An 18,265-nucleotide genomic window follows, 5' to 3' on the forward strand; every position below is an offset into this window, starting at 1 on the left:
TTTCTTTACTACAAGGGAGAAAAGACATTGGGTAAATGTGAATCTGTGATTTGCTGCTTTATAGTCCAGCTTCCTGTGAACATGACTGAATCTGTAGCTGAGTCATCGACTACTCAGTATCTCTGATCACAACCAAACCTGAGATATATGCTGGAGTGACTGCACCAAGGCAAGACCTCCTGGGAAAGCTCTGTAAGTAACCATCCTACTGGAGCCTCTTCATTTCCCCCTAAATGTGCAGTAGAAAATTCTTCTCTCAGTGTTAGCCACAACTTTATTGATAGCTTCCTAAAGACCTATCCTTTCTTGTTACATTTTCAAAATCTTCCCACTGCCCAGCAATGCTGCTACAAAAAGGACAGGACCTAGGTGAGTGAATTAAGACAGGCAATGGAATTGGGGACTCCCTGTCCTGCTCCTCAGTGCTCTGTGATGTTAGGTGAATGACGTAGCTTCTTGGTGTCTCAGTTCCCTCATTCACATAGTTGGGACAATAATGATGCATGAGTCCACATATGATTGCTATGAGCATAAAATGCATATTAGAACATTAATATTAGGGCCTGGGTGATGACCTACCTGGTAGTTTCATGTTATAATGTACAAGGACCTGGGTTCAAGCACTAGTCTCTACCAGCAGGGGAAAGGTTCATGAGCAGTGAAGCAGTGCTATAGGTGTCTCCCTCTCTCTGTCTCACCACCTCTCTGGCTCTAACAAATAAGTAGATAAATGAGTAAATAAAATATTTACCAAACGAAACCATCCAAAAAGATTTGTGTATAACTATGTTCATAGCATCACAATTCATAATATCCAAAACCTGGTAGCAACCCAGGTGTCCAACAACAGATGAATGGCTGAGTAAGTTGTGGTATATATACACAACGGAATACAACTCAGCTACTAAAAATGGTGAATTCACCTTTTCCACCTCATCTTGGATGGAGCTTGAAGTAATCATGTTATGTGAGGTAAGTCAGAATGATAAGGAAGAATATGGGATGATCTCATTCATAGAGAGAAGTTGAAAAATAAGAACAGAAGGGAAAAAAATAAAGCAGAACTTGGACTGGAGTTGGTGTATTGCACCAAAGTAAAAGACTCTGAGATGGGGGGAAGGTTTCAGGTCCTGGAACATGATAATGGAGGAGGACCTAGTAGGGGTTGAATTGTTATGTAGAAAACAGAGAAATGTTACACATGTACAAACTATTGTATTTTACTGTTGACTAAACTATTAATCCCCCAATAGTGAAATAAAAAATATCTAAAAAATTAACATTGTTCTTGGTATTAGTAAGCATTCAATAAAAGATGACCTCTTCTTTTTTTTTTTAAATAATTTTTATGATTTTTTTATACTGGGTGGTACCTGGTAGACAGTGTTGTTCTGACCATCAATTCTAATAATAGCCATTACTTTCTGTTTTTCCCATAGCCAGTAGACAAGGTTTGACTCTGGAGGTGAGGTCTGAGTCAACAGGTATTTGGAATCTGGAGAAAAGGCCATACTAGTAAATTTCATAACTGGGAAGTCAAAATTATTGAGGATTTTCCGCTTCCGGCAAGGGATGGATGACAATTCATAGATGGTGATGATGGGTTTGTCTTGCACAGTCTCGGAAATAGCGAGGTATCGCCGGTTGGGACTGATGGACAAGGCCAACATGCCCTGACTCTTATCTGAGCCTGCAATGGACAGAAAAGGGGAGAATGAGGGCAGATCATGCTTTCACCAAGATTCAAGAGGAACCAGACCTAGGGTAGGCACTACTGACACAGTGGAGGAAAACACACTGGTAATTCCTGCATCCCTTAGTACAGCTATGTTTGGGTGTTATAAAAATGACAAGGATGGGCACTTCAATGAGACCAGTGTGGGCAGAGAAGGGAGGGGATGGTTATAGTAGGAGGGCAAGGTGGGATATAGTGGGGTGGGGCAACAAGAACACAGGTGTGGACATGAGAGAGCAGTATTAGGGCAGAACTATCAATAGTCAGATATTGCTGGAGCATCTCATATGCATCAGGGGGGCCAAGAGGACTAGGGTCAGATTATAGAAGTCTTTTTTCTTTTTAGTGATTTAATGTTGATTTTCAAAATTACATGTTAACAGAGGTATAATTCCACACCATTCCCACCACCAGAGTTCTGAGTCCCTGACTCCTTCATTGCAGTCCACTGTGGTTCTCCCAAGGTTGCAGACATGGGTTAACCATCATCTCTAAACTGTCTATATTTGTACATAATTGCCCCATTTTTCTTCCAGGTCCAGTCCTCTCTTCCCCTCTAAGTCACAGACACCCTATTACTACATTCAAATATCTCTCCCCTTTTCATCCTCTCTCTCTGGGACCTGATGGAGCTGGAGTTCACAGCCCTCTTATGGATCAAAATTGTTTCTGGGGTGCAGAAGGTAGAAGTTCGATTACAGAAGTCTTTGTACCGAGTATTAGCACTTAACACCTCTGCTCTCCTTTCAGGGCTGGGATGCTAATACTATATTACTTAACCTCTCAGCTTAATGACCAGAACTGACATTCTGACCATGAGACAGATGCAGAAACCTGATGAATTTGCTTTATGGTAAACCTTGTACTTTCTTGCAAAATATTTCCTGGGACATTAGGGGAAATATGTGTAGATATAGCTTGTAATCAGTGTGGTGACAAGCATGCCAATGAAGCCCTGGTCCTTTAGAAATTAGAGCCAGAGGCAAAGACTAAAAAAACTACTTCCATTTGGGAAATGCAATCAAGGTGGAGTTTGATTTTGGGAGGCCCCCAGGCACTTTCATTTTCATGGACTTTTTCCGCCACTAAAAGAAATGCTAGAAATTATATTTTGTGACTGCACTGGCATAAAAAGAAATATAATCGATGATAGATTCATTATATAGCATAATGTATAAATATTATATATTTTCTGACTTTAAAGTAAATTAAGGGCTGAAGAGAGAGTATAATAGTTATGTAAAAAAAAAAATATGCCTGAGGCCCCAAAGGTTCCAGGTTCAATCCCCAGAACACCATAAACCAGAGCTGAGCAGTGATCTGGAAAAAAAAAAAAGTGGGGAGGGGGGTACTGGAGGCTAGGGAGACAACATAATGGCTCTGCAAAAAAACTTTCATGCATTAGGCTCTATGGTCCCAGTACCACCACCACAAGCCACAACTGAACAGTGTTCTGGTCTTGGTCTCTTTCTCTCTGTGTGTCTGCGTCTTTACATCTGTATATCTCTCTCATTAAATCAAAACAAACCTTATAAAAAAATCAAGGGCTGGTAAAATAACTCACTTGGATAGTGTGTTGCTTTGCTATGTATGACAGATCCAGGTTTAAGTCTGGCCCCCCACAGCACTGAAGGAAGCTTTGGTGCTAAGGTCTCTCTCCTTCTCTCCTTCTCTCTCTCTCTCTCTCTCTCTCTCTCTCCTTCTCTGTCTCTATAAATGAAATAAAATAAAGACATTTTCTTGGGTCCCTAGCAGTACAGTGGGCCCTAGGCTCTGTGCCTACAGTGCCCTGTGGATAAGTAAGCTCTGGTATAAGTGCAAAGGAGGGAAGGTTAGGATGGGGGGTGGTGGGGGAAGGATGTTGAAAAGTGAGGCCAAGGGCTTCAAGGTGAAAGGGACAATGCTCCACTTGCTCCTCCTCCCTAGGCAGTGACTTCCAGCCCTCAAGACTTCTCTATAAGGGCTTCAGGAGTAAAGGCTTTAGAAGAGCACTCAGGTTTGGGGTCATGGGGAGCCATGCACAAGAGCTTGGGCTTCATCAGGGAGTTAAGTGGAACAACAGTGAGAACATTTGGTAAAGGTCACATGCCAGAACTCTCTGGAGAGAAGGAAACTGCAATAAGCAGGCATCAGGGGCAATGAGAATGGAGGGGTGTGGGGATCAGAAAAATGTTAAGCAACTTTCTGGGAGAGAGACAGAGACAAACATTTTTTGGTTTGGATGACTGGGAGTAGAGTTGACACCTGGGATGGGGTCCAGATTAAGGGAATTACAGGCCATAGTGAACATGACATACTGTCTTTTGCTGAAAACAGTTCCTACAAAGACCTGGTTTTTATTAATGCTTACTTGCCTCCTGATTTTTATGATTTCAGTCTTCTATACTAACACCTTTAATCTATTTTGGGTTCATGACTACAAAATGTACAAAGTGAGAATTTTAAATTGACTTTCATTTCTTAAATATCTTGCTTGTTTTCCTAGCACTGATTACTAATGCCACATTTGTGAGAAATACTAAATTAATTTACATATATATTATTGAATTTCTGGGATATTTCTCCCAGTGTCATATTATTTTTTAAATCATATCTTTATCACACATTGGAATACTGGTCAAGGTAGGGTTTTAAGGAAAGAGAGGGAGCAAAAAAGAAAATGACAATTCAATTTTAGACATGTTGATGAAGTACATATTGTGGAACATTTGGGTAGAGAAAGAAGCCTAGCAGCCAGCTAGATTCTAAAGCTGCGGGAGAGGTTGGGACTGAAAATACAGATCTGAGGTGAAAGGCACAAGGGGAAGTTAAAACTGTGAACACAGGTGAGATTGAGTTTGTCTAGTGTAGGTAAAAAAAAATGAAAAACTGGTTATTTCTTCCTTTTGTACTTTTGTGCCAGAGTGCCAGATGGCATAGCATTTGTTCTGTCACTTACATAGTCCTGCTGTTTGCATACACACCAGCTCCATTATAACACTGAGAACTCCCAGAGGGTAGGGGTCATGATATTCTTGCACATTCATTCATTCATTCACTCACTCACTCATCCATCAGTAACTGCCACCTAATGGGTGTTTGATATCTACTGGCTGATTGCAGAGTTTATAAATGCACTCATATTGCTTAAACTGAGCTGATGTTTAACTGTTCCTCAACTTATTTTCACCTCTTGCATAAATTTTCAGTTATCTTTCTAGTCACTCCTTATTTTTAAATTTTTTTTAGAGGTGGTGGTGGTAGTGGTGGGACATAGCCTAGTGGCTATGCTTGACAGTGGCACACCTGGTTAAGCACTCGCATTTCAGTGCTCAAAGGACCCAGGTTCAAGCCCCTGGCTCCCCACCTGCATGGGGATCGATTCACAAGTGGTGAAGCAGGTATCTATCATTTTCTCCCCCTCTCTATCTTCCCCATCACTCTCAATTTCTTTCTGTCCTATCCAATAAAATGGAAAAAAAAAAAAAAAAGGCCACGAGGAAGAGTGAATTTGTAGTAGTGCTGGCACCAAGCCCTAGCAATAACCCTGGAGGCAAAAAAAAAAAAAAAAAAAGAATATCTGAGGGCTAGAGAAAGAATATAATGGTTGTGCAAAGTGACTTTGATGTCTGAGGCACCAAAAGTCCCAGGTTCAATCTCCAGTACCACCATAAACCAGAGCTAAAGGATGACAGAGGACCTAGTGGGGGTAGTATTGTTATGTGGAAAATGAGAAAACTGAGAAATGCTATGCATGTACAAACTATTGTATTTACTGTTGACTGTAAAACAATCTCCCAATGAAGAAATTAAAAAACAAAACAGAACTGAGCTGTGTTCTTATGGTAAAGAAAAAAAGAAACACACACAAACATCTGTAATACAAGTCCTGTGCTCTACCACTGAACTATCCCCCATATATTCTAATTCTTTAATATAATATTACATATATGTACACTTTAGTATGCATATGTCACAACAGAGTGGACAGAAAGAAGTTAATTGTAGGGAGAAAGCTTATTGTCAATAAAACCTAAACAAGTATAACATAAAAATGGTTATTAGTGACTTGGGATAAAATCTCAGTGTCTACATACACGGATTCAAAATGTTCTGTAATGATGGTGGTGTACGCTGGAAGTGGTGACAAGTATTTTTTTCTCCAGAAAACCATTTAGGAAAACATATACATAAATTAACATGTGACTTTAACTGTATAAGTTTAATTACTCTATATATTAATTAATGCAAGTAAACTGTTTTCCTTTTTCTTTTCTCCCACAGCACTGCTAAGCTGTTTTATGGTGGTGCTGGGGATTGAATCTGGAATTTTGGAGCCTCAAGCAGGAGAACCTCTTTGCATAAACATTATGTTATCTACCTCCTCCCTGACTTGCCTTTTTTTTTTTTTTTAAACCAGAGCACAGGCCAGGTCTATTTTATGGTGGTGCAGGGATTGAACTTAGGACCTCAGAACCTCTGGCATGAGAGCTTTTTTTCCCCCATAAATATGCAATCTCCCCCGTCCGACATTCACTTATTATTATTTTTTTGACATTCACTTCTGTATTATAAAACTGCATGGATATTCAGTTTGGTCAAAAACCTTTTCAATCATCACGTTGGGGGTTATGGGATTATAAATGATATTTAAGGTTAATTACTGTATCAACATAGAGCGGTTTTTCTTTTCTTTTTCTACCTGGAATGAATTTTTGCCATTTCTGATCCACATTGTACTTCACACAATGATTTCCTGAAGGGAATATAATGATTTGTTCATCGAAGAAGAAGACATTGTTGGACACATGGGATCGAAAGCCAAAGACATGCAAGGACTGAGCTACCACGGTCGACATGGTCCGGTGTCCAAGAGTTGGCCTCTGCAGAAGACAACGCCACAGGTGAGTGGGAAGAAGAGCACCGCCTCGCCCCGCCCCCGCCCCGCCCTCGAGGTCCTCCTAGCTTTCCGCCCCGCCCCCTTCTACCCTCCCCCGCCACCCCTCGCGGCTGCTTGGTCCCTTTCCTGAGGTCCCTCTTGGCGCTCAGCTCATCCAGACGACTTCAGACACCCACTCCCACCTTTCGCTTTTTTCTAGGTCACCAGACCGCACGTGTGGTTAGGGATACTGCTCCTACAGGATCCCAAGCAACTCCGGCACTTTCAAACGCCAGAGCGGTTCCTATAGCAACGGCAAACCGGAAGTGCCGGTCTAACCGGAAGCGGAAGTTCCTGGCAAAAATTTGAGGGGCGGAGGCAAGTGCTTGGGACTGGTGCGGTTCTGGTCCACGTGGAGCCTGGGCCTGAAAAGTGAGGGGCTACGAGTGTCTAGCGGCGGCCGAAGTCTCCCTTTTCCAGCCTCCAGGTTCCTCCGCTTCGTTCCATAGGTGTTGGGCGAGCGTGCTGAGAGATGGACACCCCCCCGCTCTCAGGTTCGGACTCGGAATCGGAGGATTCTCTTGTCACTGACAGAGAGGTGGGTGTCAGTCAAGCTCCTGCGACTGGGCGCTGGGGAGCGGCCCTTCCTTCCTTCGGTACTGACCACCGATTGTGTCCTGCAGTTGCAGGATGCATTTTCCCGAGGTCTCCTGAAGCCAGGCCTGAATGTCGTACTAGAGGGGCCGAAGAAAGCCTTAAATGACGTGGTGAGCTCGGGCGCCAGGTGGGGGCAGGAGGAGGAGATCAGCATTGTGTTTGGGGGACAGGAAAGGCGATAAGCTCATTGCCACAAAGATCAGTTACCTGGCAGTGTATTGGAGGTCTGTGTTTTGTTTTCGCCTTCCACCCAAGGCTTGGGAGAGATAAACATGGGTTCCCTTCTTATGAGCTCAGTGTCGGAATTTCCTAGAATGGCCTGAAACACTGTTTGGCGGAGTTCAAGCGGGATCTGGAATGGGTGGAAAGACTCGATGTTACCCTGGGCCCGGTGCCGGAAATCAGTGGACCTCAGTCAACATCTCAGAATAAGGATCCGAAAGCTGTTGATCCAGAGGATGACTTCAAGCGGGAGATGAGCTTGTATGTTTGCTTTCCAAGCGGGTGAATTTGGAGGGGCCCTTGTACTGGAAAGTAGAGTGAGGGGTAAAGCAGTGAGTCTGAACTCCTGAGATGGTATCATAAGCATTCATAGTTGGCATTAACCTGTAAATGAATTGGGTACTTTTAAAATACATCTTTTGCTTTTAGTAATACTTTACCCCTTTTTTGAAACAAAAAGAGTGCACATTTGATTTTCACCTAGATACCCAGTTATTGAGGTTGTATACAGTTTTGTATAAAACTGTTTGATTGTTCTTGCTAAAATCAGATATTGATAATGAGAGTTTTTCTGACCATGAGAGGCAGTAAGGAGTGTTAAAACCTGTCTCTTTTTTTTTTTTTTTTTGCCTCCAGGGTTGTCACTGGGGCTCGGTTGAATCCACTGCTCCTGGAGGCCTTTCACCCCCCCTTTTTTTTTACCCTGGTTGTTTTACCATTGTTGTGGTTATTATTATCATTGTTATTGATGTTGTTATTGGATAGGACAGAGAGAAATGGAGAGAGGAGGGGAAGACAGAGAGGGGGAGAGAAAGACAGACACCTACAGACCTGCTTCACGGCCTGTGAAGCAACCCCTCCCTGCAGGTGGGGAGCCAGGGCTCGAACCAGGATCTTCCTCCGGTCCCTGCACTTTGTGCCACATACGCTTAACCCAGTGTGCTGCCACCCGACCCCCAAGACCTATCTCCTTTAACTTACTTTGTTTTTTGCCCTCCATCCCCAGTTACCGTCAGGCCCAAGCTGCAGTGCTTGCAGTATTACCCCGCCTCCATCAGCTCAAAATCCCTACCAAGCGACCCACTGATTATTTTGCTGAGATGGCCAAGTCTGACCAGCAGATGCAGAAGGTAAGAAACAGGGAAGATTTTCTCTGGAAAGCTAAAACTTTGTACTTCAGTATGTTCAGCTAGCTTATCTCCTGTGTTGTTTTTTAAAAGATGGGTTTAAGGTCAGTAGTAGGAAATGGTTGTCCAAAGGTAAATATTCTGTTCACTGCTTGCTTCGTCACCAGTTAGATATGTGTGAGAATGGCTTCTTTCCAAATTTAATTTTATTAAGGGGAGGAAATTACAGCTAAAAAAAAAAAAGTCAATTTGAGTCCAAGATAGCCTTTTGAATTTTCTAGCTGACATGGCATAAAGAAAAGGCAACAGTTTTGTCATGCATTTAACAGGGAACAGTGCCATAGCTAGCCATAGTTATTTTCCCTTGAGCCTGAGTTTTCTTTTCTGTGAAATGAAGGATTCGTATATGAGTCAGATGTAGTATAGTTCATAATTAGGTAGAACTTTGTCCTCATTTAACTTTAGGAGGAAGGGGATTGAGAATATCTAGTTCAAGTTATATTTAAGTAGTTCTCCTGAGGGTGGGGAGAATACAGATCCAAGAAGGATGACAGAGGACCTAGTGGGGGTTGTATTGTTATATGGAAAACTGGGAAATGATATGCATGTACAAACTATTGTATTTACTGTTGAATGTAAAACATTAATTCCCCAATAAAGAAATTTTTTAAAAAAGGAAATAAATAAATATTAAAGAAAATAGTTCCCCTGAGGTTTCAAGCTGGATTTTAGTTATTCACTCCAACAACTGCTCATCCCTTAAATGAAATGTGTATGTTTGATGGAAAGGGCTAGGTACCTGTATCTGTTTGGGTTTTTATTGTGTATGTGGCATGTTATGAAGTGAACTGAGGCTGTGTGCTGGTTAACCTTAAGCTGCAGATAGTAGAGATGAGGAGAGTGTATTCTCTCCTGGCTTAACTGCCAGCAGGAGAAGCTGATATGAAGGTGAGGGGCCCTAGACTTCTAGAAGTTTTTTCAATTACTATCTCAGATAGATCACTTTCTTACATATGCTGAAGATCAGGAGTCTAAATTCATCTGAAAGGCTAAAGAGACATTGTTTCCTCCCCATTGGAATGGCAAATTTTGCAGCAATTATTGTATATGGGTTATGCAACAATTAAAGGGCAGAGGAAATACTAAAATATCCCTTTATCTGATCCACATGTGTGACAGTCCAAGACTTTGTTGTGGGTGCGGACTTGTTGGTATGGGATACTCCATGTGTAAAGAGTTCTGAGCAACACCTAAATCTTAGAAGAAGAAATGCTATTTTGGTCTTGGCATTTGTTTTAGTTAGGCACCTCTTATTGAGGCTGTTTGTTTATGTAGACAATAGATTATATGAGTGGGTCTGACAAATAATTTTGGTAATTTGGATATTAGGCTTCTTTCTACAAATGACCAGAATACGTGTGGCTGCTTCATTAAGTAGGCAATCAAATTGTCACTTAAGTACTCTTGATGGTGTTAAGATGTTCACCTTTGTAAACTCTGATGAAAAAAATTTTGGTTATTTTTGAATTTTATTTATTGGGTAGAGACAGAAATGAAGTGGGAAGGGGAGAGACACCTACAGAACTTTTTCACTGCTCAGAAAGCTCTTCCCCTCCTCCCCTCCTGCATGTGGGAACCAGGGGCTTGAATCTAGGCTCTTGTTCACTGTAACATGTGCGCTTAACAGGGTGCACTACTGCCTGGCTAACTGACTGGTAAAGAAGATGGCAGTCTAATTCTGAAGAACAGTTGCTGTGAATTATTGCATTTTTTAAAAAAATATTTATTTACTTCTTCCCTTTTGTTGCCCTTCTTGTTTTATTGTTGTTGTTACTGATGTCATCATTGTTGGATAGGACGGAGAGAGGAGGGGAAGACAGAGAGGGGGAGAGAAATATAGACACCTGCAGACCTACTTCACCGTTTGTGAAGCGACTCTCCTGCAGGTCGGGAGCTGGGAGCTCGAACAGGGATCCTTACGCAGGTCCTTGCGTTTTACACCACCTGCTCTTAACCCGCTGCACTTTGCATGTTTTGATGTTATACAGGAGTCCCACTTACACTAGTTAATTTAACTGTTTTCTGTCTTCCTTGTGGACTCATTCAGACTTCAGTTTTTAGGACTGGTTGTCTCTTGAGTGTTGCATGGAATATAACATGATAAGCCTAACAACTGGAAATTTGTGTATGCTTAACAAAACCTAAAAAGCTGATAACAGCACTACTTAAAGTACAAATTATACTTGTAAACATGAAAATAACTTAATGAAGGATTCTTCTTAGCTCTTTAGTTATTGTAGAATTACATTTTTGCTACTGTTGTATCAGAATGTTTTTTAAATGTCATCTTGAAATAGAAATATGTTTTAAGCTCTAATGCAAAATTAGATGGACATTTTAAAAATGTGTGTGGCATGTTTATTTTTTCTGTAAGAACTGTAAAATGTTAAACTAAGAAATTACCTTTAATATAAATGATTGTTGATTTATGAGTAAACTGGTTTGTTCAGATATGCACAAACCTGAATATATTAGAAAATGTTTTATTGCAGTTATGAAATCTATAACCTGAATTTACATTCCAAGGTGATACATGGTAAATGTAGTGCTATTAAAGTAAATAAGCACACACCCACACAACTGCAAACAAGGTTGTTTGGTATAATGGAACAGGTAGCTGATTGGGAGAGGGATGGCGGCTTTCAAGTTCTAGCCTTTGGGCATCATACTATTCATTTGTAAAACATGGAGTTGAAATAGATGATTTACAGATTTCCTTAGATTGCCAAGGAATTTGTTGCTTGCTTCAGTGTTCCCTAAGTAGAAGTGATCATCCCAGAGTCATATAACATAAACTGAGAACATTTTGTGTTTTAGATTCGACAGAAATTGCAGGCAAAACAAGCTGCCATGGAAAAATCTGAAAAGGCTAAGCAACTGCGAGCACTTAGGAAATATGGAAAGAAGGTAAGGGGGAAAATGTTTGGCACACCAAATTCTGTGGTCTGATTTGGTTTCATGTGTTATCGCACAATGGGGAGTATGTATTTACTAATACACATGAGCACACATCCTTAACACCTATGGGTCACCATTAGTAGTAACTACAGGTGAATCACTTTGGTGATTTGGGTTTTAGTTGGCACATCTATACTTGAAGAGTGGAGTCCAGATCTGATTTCCAAACAGCAGAGTCACCTGGGGAAGTTTTTCAAAGTAGGTGTCTAGACTTCAGAATCTCTAGGAATCTGCTTTCTTTTCCTTAAGTTTCTTGGGTGATCCTGATATGCATGCTGGTTTGAGAATAACCAGTCTAGATAATTATAAATTCCTTGAGAGAACTAAACTATGTTACTGATTGTCCTTGACCTGAAAGAAAAAAAATGGTACCTCTGCTTGAGTGATGAATGCCTGAGTTCTAATGTAAAACTGGAACAGGTATACAATGAGACTTTTCCTTGGTTTTTCTTACTTTATGGCCACCTTAGAAAGAAGATGACAGAAATTACAAATGCTTCACTTGTGCTTCTTTTTTCTAATTTCTACTTGCCTTTATTTTCATTTTGTATTCCAAATGAAGGCATAGTTTCAGATACAGTATCTGCTTCTCTTAAAATTCTCCTTGTAATGTTACTGTCAATCCTCCATCTTCCTTACTGTGAAATCTGAGACAGAGGCCAGAAAGTTAGGAGCATGACTTTGTAAGAGGATTAACATTAAACATTTTAAAGATTTCTAGCACTTTAACACAGTTTAATGCCCCCCCCCCCAAAAGGGGGTGGGGAGAAATGTGATGGGAGTTAAAAGGTGGTGGAAGAACTGTATTTGTGGAGAATCAGCTTGGGTGCTAAGATTTTTATGAGCATTTTAGATGTAAACACTTGTAACCTGGATTGCTAAGTTGCTTCCCACATTTGGAATCATTTCACTGAACCTTGGAAAGTAAAGACATGCAGTAGGACCTGTTATCATTACTCTCCTACTTTTTTTTTCCCTTTTCCTGAGCACTAGTCAGCTCTACCTTATGGTGATGCTGGGGATTGAATCTGGGAGCTCAGAGCCTTAGACATGAATGTTGTTTTGCATAGCCATTATGCTGTCTCCCTGGTCCCTCATATTGCTTCTAATGTGAGGAAATATTTGTGTAGTATTTCTCAGCTGGGGTGAGTTTTGCCCACAGTCGAGGACTTTGGCAATGTCTGGACATAATTTTGATTATCAAATCTTGGTGGCATGGGTACTATTGGCATCTAGCAGAGAGATTATTAAACATCTTATGGTGTTTTAAGACAGATAGACCATTCACCAACAAAGAATTATCCTCAATCCTACCTTAGATTGTATCTTCTTTTGTTATGAAAGTTTTTTTTTTTGAGGGGGGGTGAGAGGTGCTGTTTGCGCTGTTTGTTTTTCTTGGTATAGTCATTCCCATGGTACAGTCAGGGAGATTGGTTCCAAGACCTTCATGGATACCAAAATCCTTGGATATTCAAGTGCCTAATAAATAGTTGCATGGTTTTACATAAAGATAGTCACATCCTCCAGTCTACATTAATCATCTATGGATTACTTATAGCATCTATTGCAATTTAAGTCATTATTTTCCTATATTCTTTAGGGAATACTAAGTGTCCCTCCCCCCCCAAAAAAAGTCTGTGCATGTTCAGTGTAGACATAGCCATCATATTGGGTTGTCAGAAAAATCATGATATATTTTTTGCATAGAAAAAATCATGATTTTTCCAATAATCCAACAGTATGCATACTTGATCCACAGTTCATTGAATCCATAGGTGTAGAACCCTTGGATATGGAGGACAGACTGTAGTGTTTTCTTTTTGCTTCTTCATATTGTAATTTTATGTCTTATAACAAATATAAGACATCTGTGCAAATATAATCAATGGTAGAATAGGATATAGACATAATAAGATTTGCTACAGTTTTGTAGTTGGATTATGTAGTAGGGTACAAATAAAGACTTAGAAAGTATAGTACCAGGACATGAATTTTAACTTTGCACTTTCTTCAGTGTAACTCCGGCATGTTACTTAATCTCTCAATGCATTAGTATCAATGATGATGATATAATTTTACTTCACTTTATTTGAGGGTGACAGAAAATACACTTATAGTTTGGCACATTGTAAATGACCAGTGCTAATGGTATCACTGTGTCATTACTGAAAGAAAGTATATTTTGTAGTGATAATTTAGAAGGAGTGTTAACAGTTCTGTTTCCATATCCCAGGTGCAAACAGAAGTTCTTCAAAAGAGACAGCAGGAAAAAGCACACATGATGACTGCCATTAAGAAATATCAAAAAGGTCAGTACGTCTCTCATAAGCACATAAGGGGAGGGGGTTGACATCTACCTTTGAATTAATTCTAACTTTAGAGTTTTGATGATTCAGAACTTTTTGACCTAAGATTTGGGAATGATGTGGAAAGTAACATGGGCCTCGGAAAGTTAGCTCATTAAATAACAACCACCTTTTGAAATTTTAAGTTCTTAAATATGATGGTGCTGATTGAAGTACTTCTTTGTTCATAGGCTTCTCTGATAAGCTGGATTTCCTTGAGGGAGATCAGAAACTGGTTGCACGAGGCACAAAGGAAGGAGCTAAAAAAAGCCAACAGATGAAGAAAGGGTATGCAGTGTTTTTGTTTTGTGGTGTGTGCTGGATAGCAGCAGATGGGTATGGTGGGTCCTGTACAAGGAATAGCCTTACAGTAGAAATTCAGTTACTGCTTGCTACCTAGATTTGTAGGGCTATGTAGTGGCCTTTTAGTCACATTGGTCTTTGAAGACAAAGGAGATTTAAGACATGTTTTTTTAATTCCCTTTTGTTGTCCTTGTTTTATTGTTGTAGTTATTATTGATGTCATCGTTATTGGATAGGACAGAGAGAAATGGAGAGAGGAGGGGAAGACAGAGAGGGAGAGAGAAAGACAGACACCTGCAGACCTGCTTCACCGCCTGTGAAGCGACTTCCCTGCAGGTGGGGAGTCGGGGGCTCGAACCGGGATCTTTACGCCAGTCCTTGTGCTTTGTGCCACGGGCGCATAACCTGCTGTGCTACCACCTGACTCCTAAAAACTTGACATGTTTTAAGTGAATCCTTAATAAAAGTGAATTCTCCACCTTATAGTTGAGGTGGGTCCTGATCCTGACTACCACTCATTAGGAGGGTATCTTTGAGCAGCTATCTTTCTAATTATTAATGTTGTCATCTGTGAAAATGAGAAAGCCATATGTTTCAGACTATTGTGAAGATTAAAAGGATAATGGGCATGACTTGTTCTTTTTAGTTCACTTTTATGCATACCTGGTCACCTGACCTGGGGGGAATGATAATTCCCGCATAATATAGTAAGTGCTATGTTGAAATATTCAGGGAATGCCTTGGAAATTGGGAACTGGGTCTGGAAGCGACTTTCTGGAAGAGAGTCCTACCTGAGTTTAGTCCAAATGAATAAAATTAACCAGGAGGATAGAAGATAATCAGTTTTGGAGGTGAGAAACATGTCTTTGATACTACTGGGATTATATTGTCATGCCAACACAATGAGATGTAGCTGGAGGGTGATGGAGCCAAATTATAGAGTCAGTATCTACCTTATTGAGAGGAGTAGTCTTTGTTCATTAGGCAGTGGAGGAGGCACATATGACTTTCACTCAAAATAATGAATAGGATAGCCTGCAAAGTGGTGTGGTGGATAAAGTATTGGGCTTGCAAGTATGAGGTCCTGAGTTCAGTCCTCAACCACTGCATATGCCAGACAGAGTGATGCTTTGCTCTAGTTCTGTCTCCTTTAATCTCTCTCATTAAATAATCATAAATACATTTTAGACAATAATGAGCAGATCTTGCTCACATGTTTTAAAACAAAATTAAAGAGGTACTTGAGTAAATGATGGACTTGAGGGATGCTGGGAAATTGATTAGCAAATATCCAGGTCAGTGCTAAGTGACCTGACAATGGTAATGGAGGTAGAGGAGAGTTAAAGGAGCAGTACTGTAATTGAATTGGGTATAGAGAATTAATGAAGACTCAGCATTGATTCCCACAGAAAAATATCAGTGAAAGTTCCCAAAGTTAGATAGTGAGCCACATGATGCACAAGGAGTCCTTCCTGGTTCTTTCTTTGTATTCCTGTTCTGGTGGTGAAAATTGCAAGGAGATAAGTTTGCCAAGGGAGTTTGTAGAATCAGAATGTAGGGTGGAAGGTGAGATCCTGGGTACCAGTAGTGTTTATAGACAGGAAATGAAGGTATTGTGGGGTCATAAATTTCCTCGGGGTTTGCAGGGCTGTGAGTAACTTGCTAGATCACTTTCTTTTTTTTCCCCCAGTCCCAATGCAAAACGACGTTATAAGAACCAGAAGTTTGGTTTTGGTGGAAAGAAGAAAGGTTCTAAGTGGAATACTCGTGAAAGCTATGATGATGTATCCAGTTTCCGGGCTAAGAAAGCTCATGGGAAGGTCCTCAAGAGGCCTGGAAAGAAAGGATCAAATGTAAGACAACTTGGGGGCTGGGTGAGGGTCTAGGCCACTTCCTCTTGCACCCCACACTGCCTACTCCCTTTCTTTCTTGTGTCGTGACCCTGGAGCAAAAGGCCAAGCAGCTATATGACTACATATAATGCTTTTTTTTTTTTTTTTTTTTTTTTTAATAGAAGAGACCTGGAAAACGAACAAGAGAGAAAATGAAGAGCAAGGCACGCTAATAAGCAGCATATTTGTATACAATAAATTAGAAAAAAAGATGAAGACTTGGAATTTCACATTACAATTGGCTCCCTTCTATTTTTTTTTTTTTTTTTAAGTTCATCCAATAAAGTTCTCAGAGAAGTGTCAACTCTTGGTTTAAAATTCAGTAAGTAGAGTGGGGTAAAAAAGATACCACAGCAATTTCCACAACAGATTTTATACCTGAGGCTCTAGGGTCCCAGGTTGAATCCACAGCTCTACCTTAAATCAGAAATGAATGGCATTCTTGCTAAAACAAAACCAAAAAACCCTAGTAAGGACTAAAAGATTTCGAAGTTACTATTAGTTAATAAAACTTTGAGTAAATAATCCATATTTCCAGAAGACTAAAATAGTTTATCCTGATCTGTTTTTCACAGTTTATACTGTACTAATGAATGAGGTAATCTGTTGTAGATTGGACTTGAGTTATATGTGGAGCTACAATATTGTGATTTATAAGATCATTTGGGTTAGCAAATATATCTGATATATTTAGTCTTCATAGTTCCTGCTTTGTTGATTTGGGGAATCTTAGATTTTCCTTAGTGTTGAGAATGATAGAAGTATATTGATATTTTGTGGGGACTATGCAGTGGTACACCTGGTAGAGCTCACATTACTAGTCACAAGGACCTGGGTTCAAGGTAGAGGACCTTTATGAGTGGTATCTTGCTTTCTCCTTCTCTATTTCTCCTTCCCTTTCAATTGCCATCTCTATCAAGAAAACAAACAACAACAACAAAAAAAACCCCACAGTTACCAGAAGTGGTGGTAATAATCCTGGTAGCAAGTTAAAAAAAAGTTTTATTTTGTAACATGGATGAGGTGACTTTTGAGAGCACCTAAAAATAATGGGTGCGTGTGTGTTTAGGGGGAAGGGGGATGATTGCCATCAGAACTAACCATGTGATTAGAAGGTTGGAACTTGCAGTCTCATTTCCCAATCTGGAAGGGGAAGGTGAGGGACTAGAGATTGAGTCTTATTGCCAGTGGCCAATGATTTAATGAATCATATCTGCATTGAAGCCTCCATAAAAATCAAAAAGGAGGGGTTCTGGAAGCTTTCTGGTTGTTGGACATTTGGGGGAGATGGTGCTCTTGGAGAGGTCAAGGAAGCTTCATGCTCTTTTTGATACCTTGGCCTGTGCATCTCTTTTTGTTACTCAGTGATATCCTTTATAATAAGTCAGTGATCTAATGAGTAAACAGATTTATAAGTTCTAGGAAAGCTTCTCTAGTAAACCTGTGTATGCTGTCCTGGGAATCTTAATCTATAACCAGTTGGTCAGAAGCATCTAAAGGGAAGGACAGTCTTGGAAGACTTAAGTCCTTAATCTGTGGAATCTGGCATTAGCTCTGGGTAGATAAAGTCTAAATTGAGTTGAAGATATACTGTGCTGATATCTATGAGAATTACTGTTTATGTGGGCAAGCCTCCATAAGCACAGACTGGAGATCTCTGGGCATCAATTTCAGAACATTGTGAGTTTTAAGAAAGAAAAACAGGCTAATAGCAGTTAACACTGGTAAAGCCAAAAATAAATTATTAATGCTAAGTAAATTTTCAGATATACTCCACAGAACTCACTTTCTCTACCATATTAGCCCTTAAAATATAGCCTGGGCTCAGTATTATTCCTCATATTGTTTTAAAATACAGCTTTATGCACTGGTAGGTAAGAACCTGCAGTTCCTAGTACAGAGGACATGTGGTTCTTTTCTTGGTTCCAGTTTGTGTGGCTTCCAGTTACCAGAGAAAAACCACAGTAGCTTCCTAACACTGTTGATATTCCAGTTACCAAGTATAACTAATTGCTTCCAGCTCTTAAGTCCATGGGTCACTGCATAAATAAGTTACATAATGATTAATGACCAGCCACTGCTTTCAAAGTATGTTGGTGATTGGTCAC

General features: G+C 40.2%; 2 protein-coding genes across 4 annotated transcripts in view; one reads left to right on the plus strand and one right to left on the minus strand.

Annotated features, from left to right (window-relative positions):
• The window catches only part of CFAP57 (cilia and flagella associated protein 57), a 78,465-nt gene extending 71,563 nt beyond the window's left edge, over positions 1 to 6,902 (minus strand). For all 3 annotated transcript variants that reach the window (XM_060206074.1, XM_007526114.3, XM_060206075.1), the window contains exons 1-3: positions 6,797 to 6,902; positions 6,417 to 6,597; positions 1,374 to 1,690 (exon numbers count right to left, since the gene is read on the minus strand). In XM_060206074.1, the coding sequence (XP_060062057.1) occupies positions 1,374 to 1,690; positions 6,417 to 6,573 (474 nt within the window). In that variant the 5' untranslated portion in view covers positions 6,574 to 6,597; positions 6,797 to 6,902. The remainder of the gene's footprint in view (positions 1 to 1,373; positions 1,691 to 6,416; positions 6,598 to 6,796) is intronic.
• Positions 6,903 to 6,945: 43 nt separating this feature from the next.
• On the plus strand, positions 6,946 to 16,461 carry EBNA1BP2 (EBNA1 binding protein 2). Its single transcript, XM_007526089.3, has 9 exons — positions 6,946 to 7,191; positions 7,277 to 7,360; positions 7,564 to 7,733; positions 8,479 to 8,602; positions 11,477 to 11,566; positions 13,851 to 13,926; positions 14,154 to 14,250; positions 15,956 to 16,118; positions 16,280 to 16,461. The coding sequence occupies exons 1-9, from the start codon at positions 7,126 to 7,128 to the stop codon at positions 16,328 to 16,330; spliced, it is 921 nt and encodes a 306-aa protein (XP_007526151.1). The 5' UTR covers positions 6,946 to 7,125; the 3' UTR covers positions 16,331 to 16,461.
• The last annotated feature ends 1,804 nt before the right edge of the window (positions 16,462 to 18,265 follow it).

Source organism: Erinaceus europaeus, chromosome 13 (genome assembly GCF_950295315.1).
Source record: "Erinaceus europaeus chromosome 13, mEriEur2.1, whole genome shotgun sequence".
In the NCBI taxonomy this organism is placed as follows: domain Eukaryota; kingdom Metazoa; phylum Chordata; class Mammalia; order Eulipotyphla; family Erinaceidae; genus Erinaceus; species Erinaceus europaeus.

Coding starts and splice junctions, on each gene's coding strand:
- EBNA1BP2 (XM_007526089.3), top strand. CDS start 7,126: ATGGACACCCCCCCGCTCTCAGGTTCGGACTCGGAATCGGAGGATTCT. Junction 7,192..7,276: donor CTCTTGTCACTGACAGAGAG/GTGGGTGTCAGT, acceptor TGTGTCCTGCAG/TTGCAGGATGCATTTTCCCG. Junction 11,567..13,850: donor TTAGGAAATATGGAAAGAAG/GTAAGGGGGAAA, acceptor TCCATATCCCAG/GTGCAAACAGAAGTTCTTCA.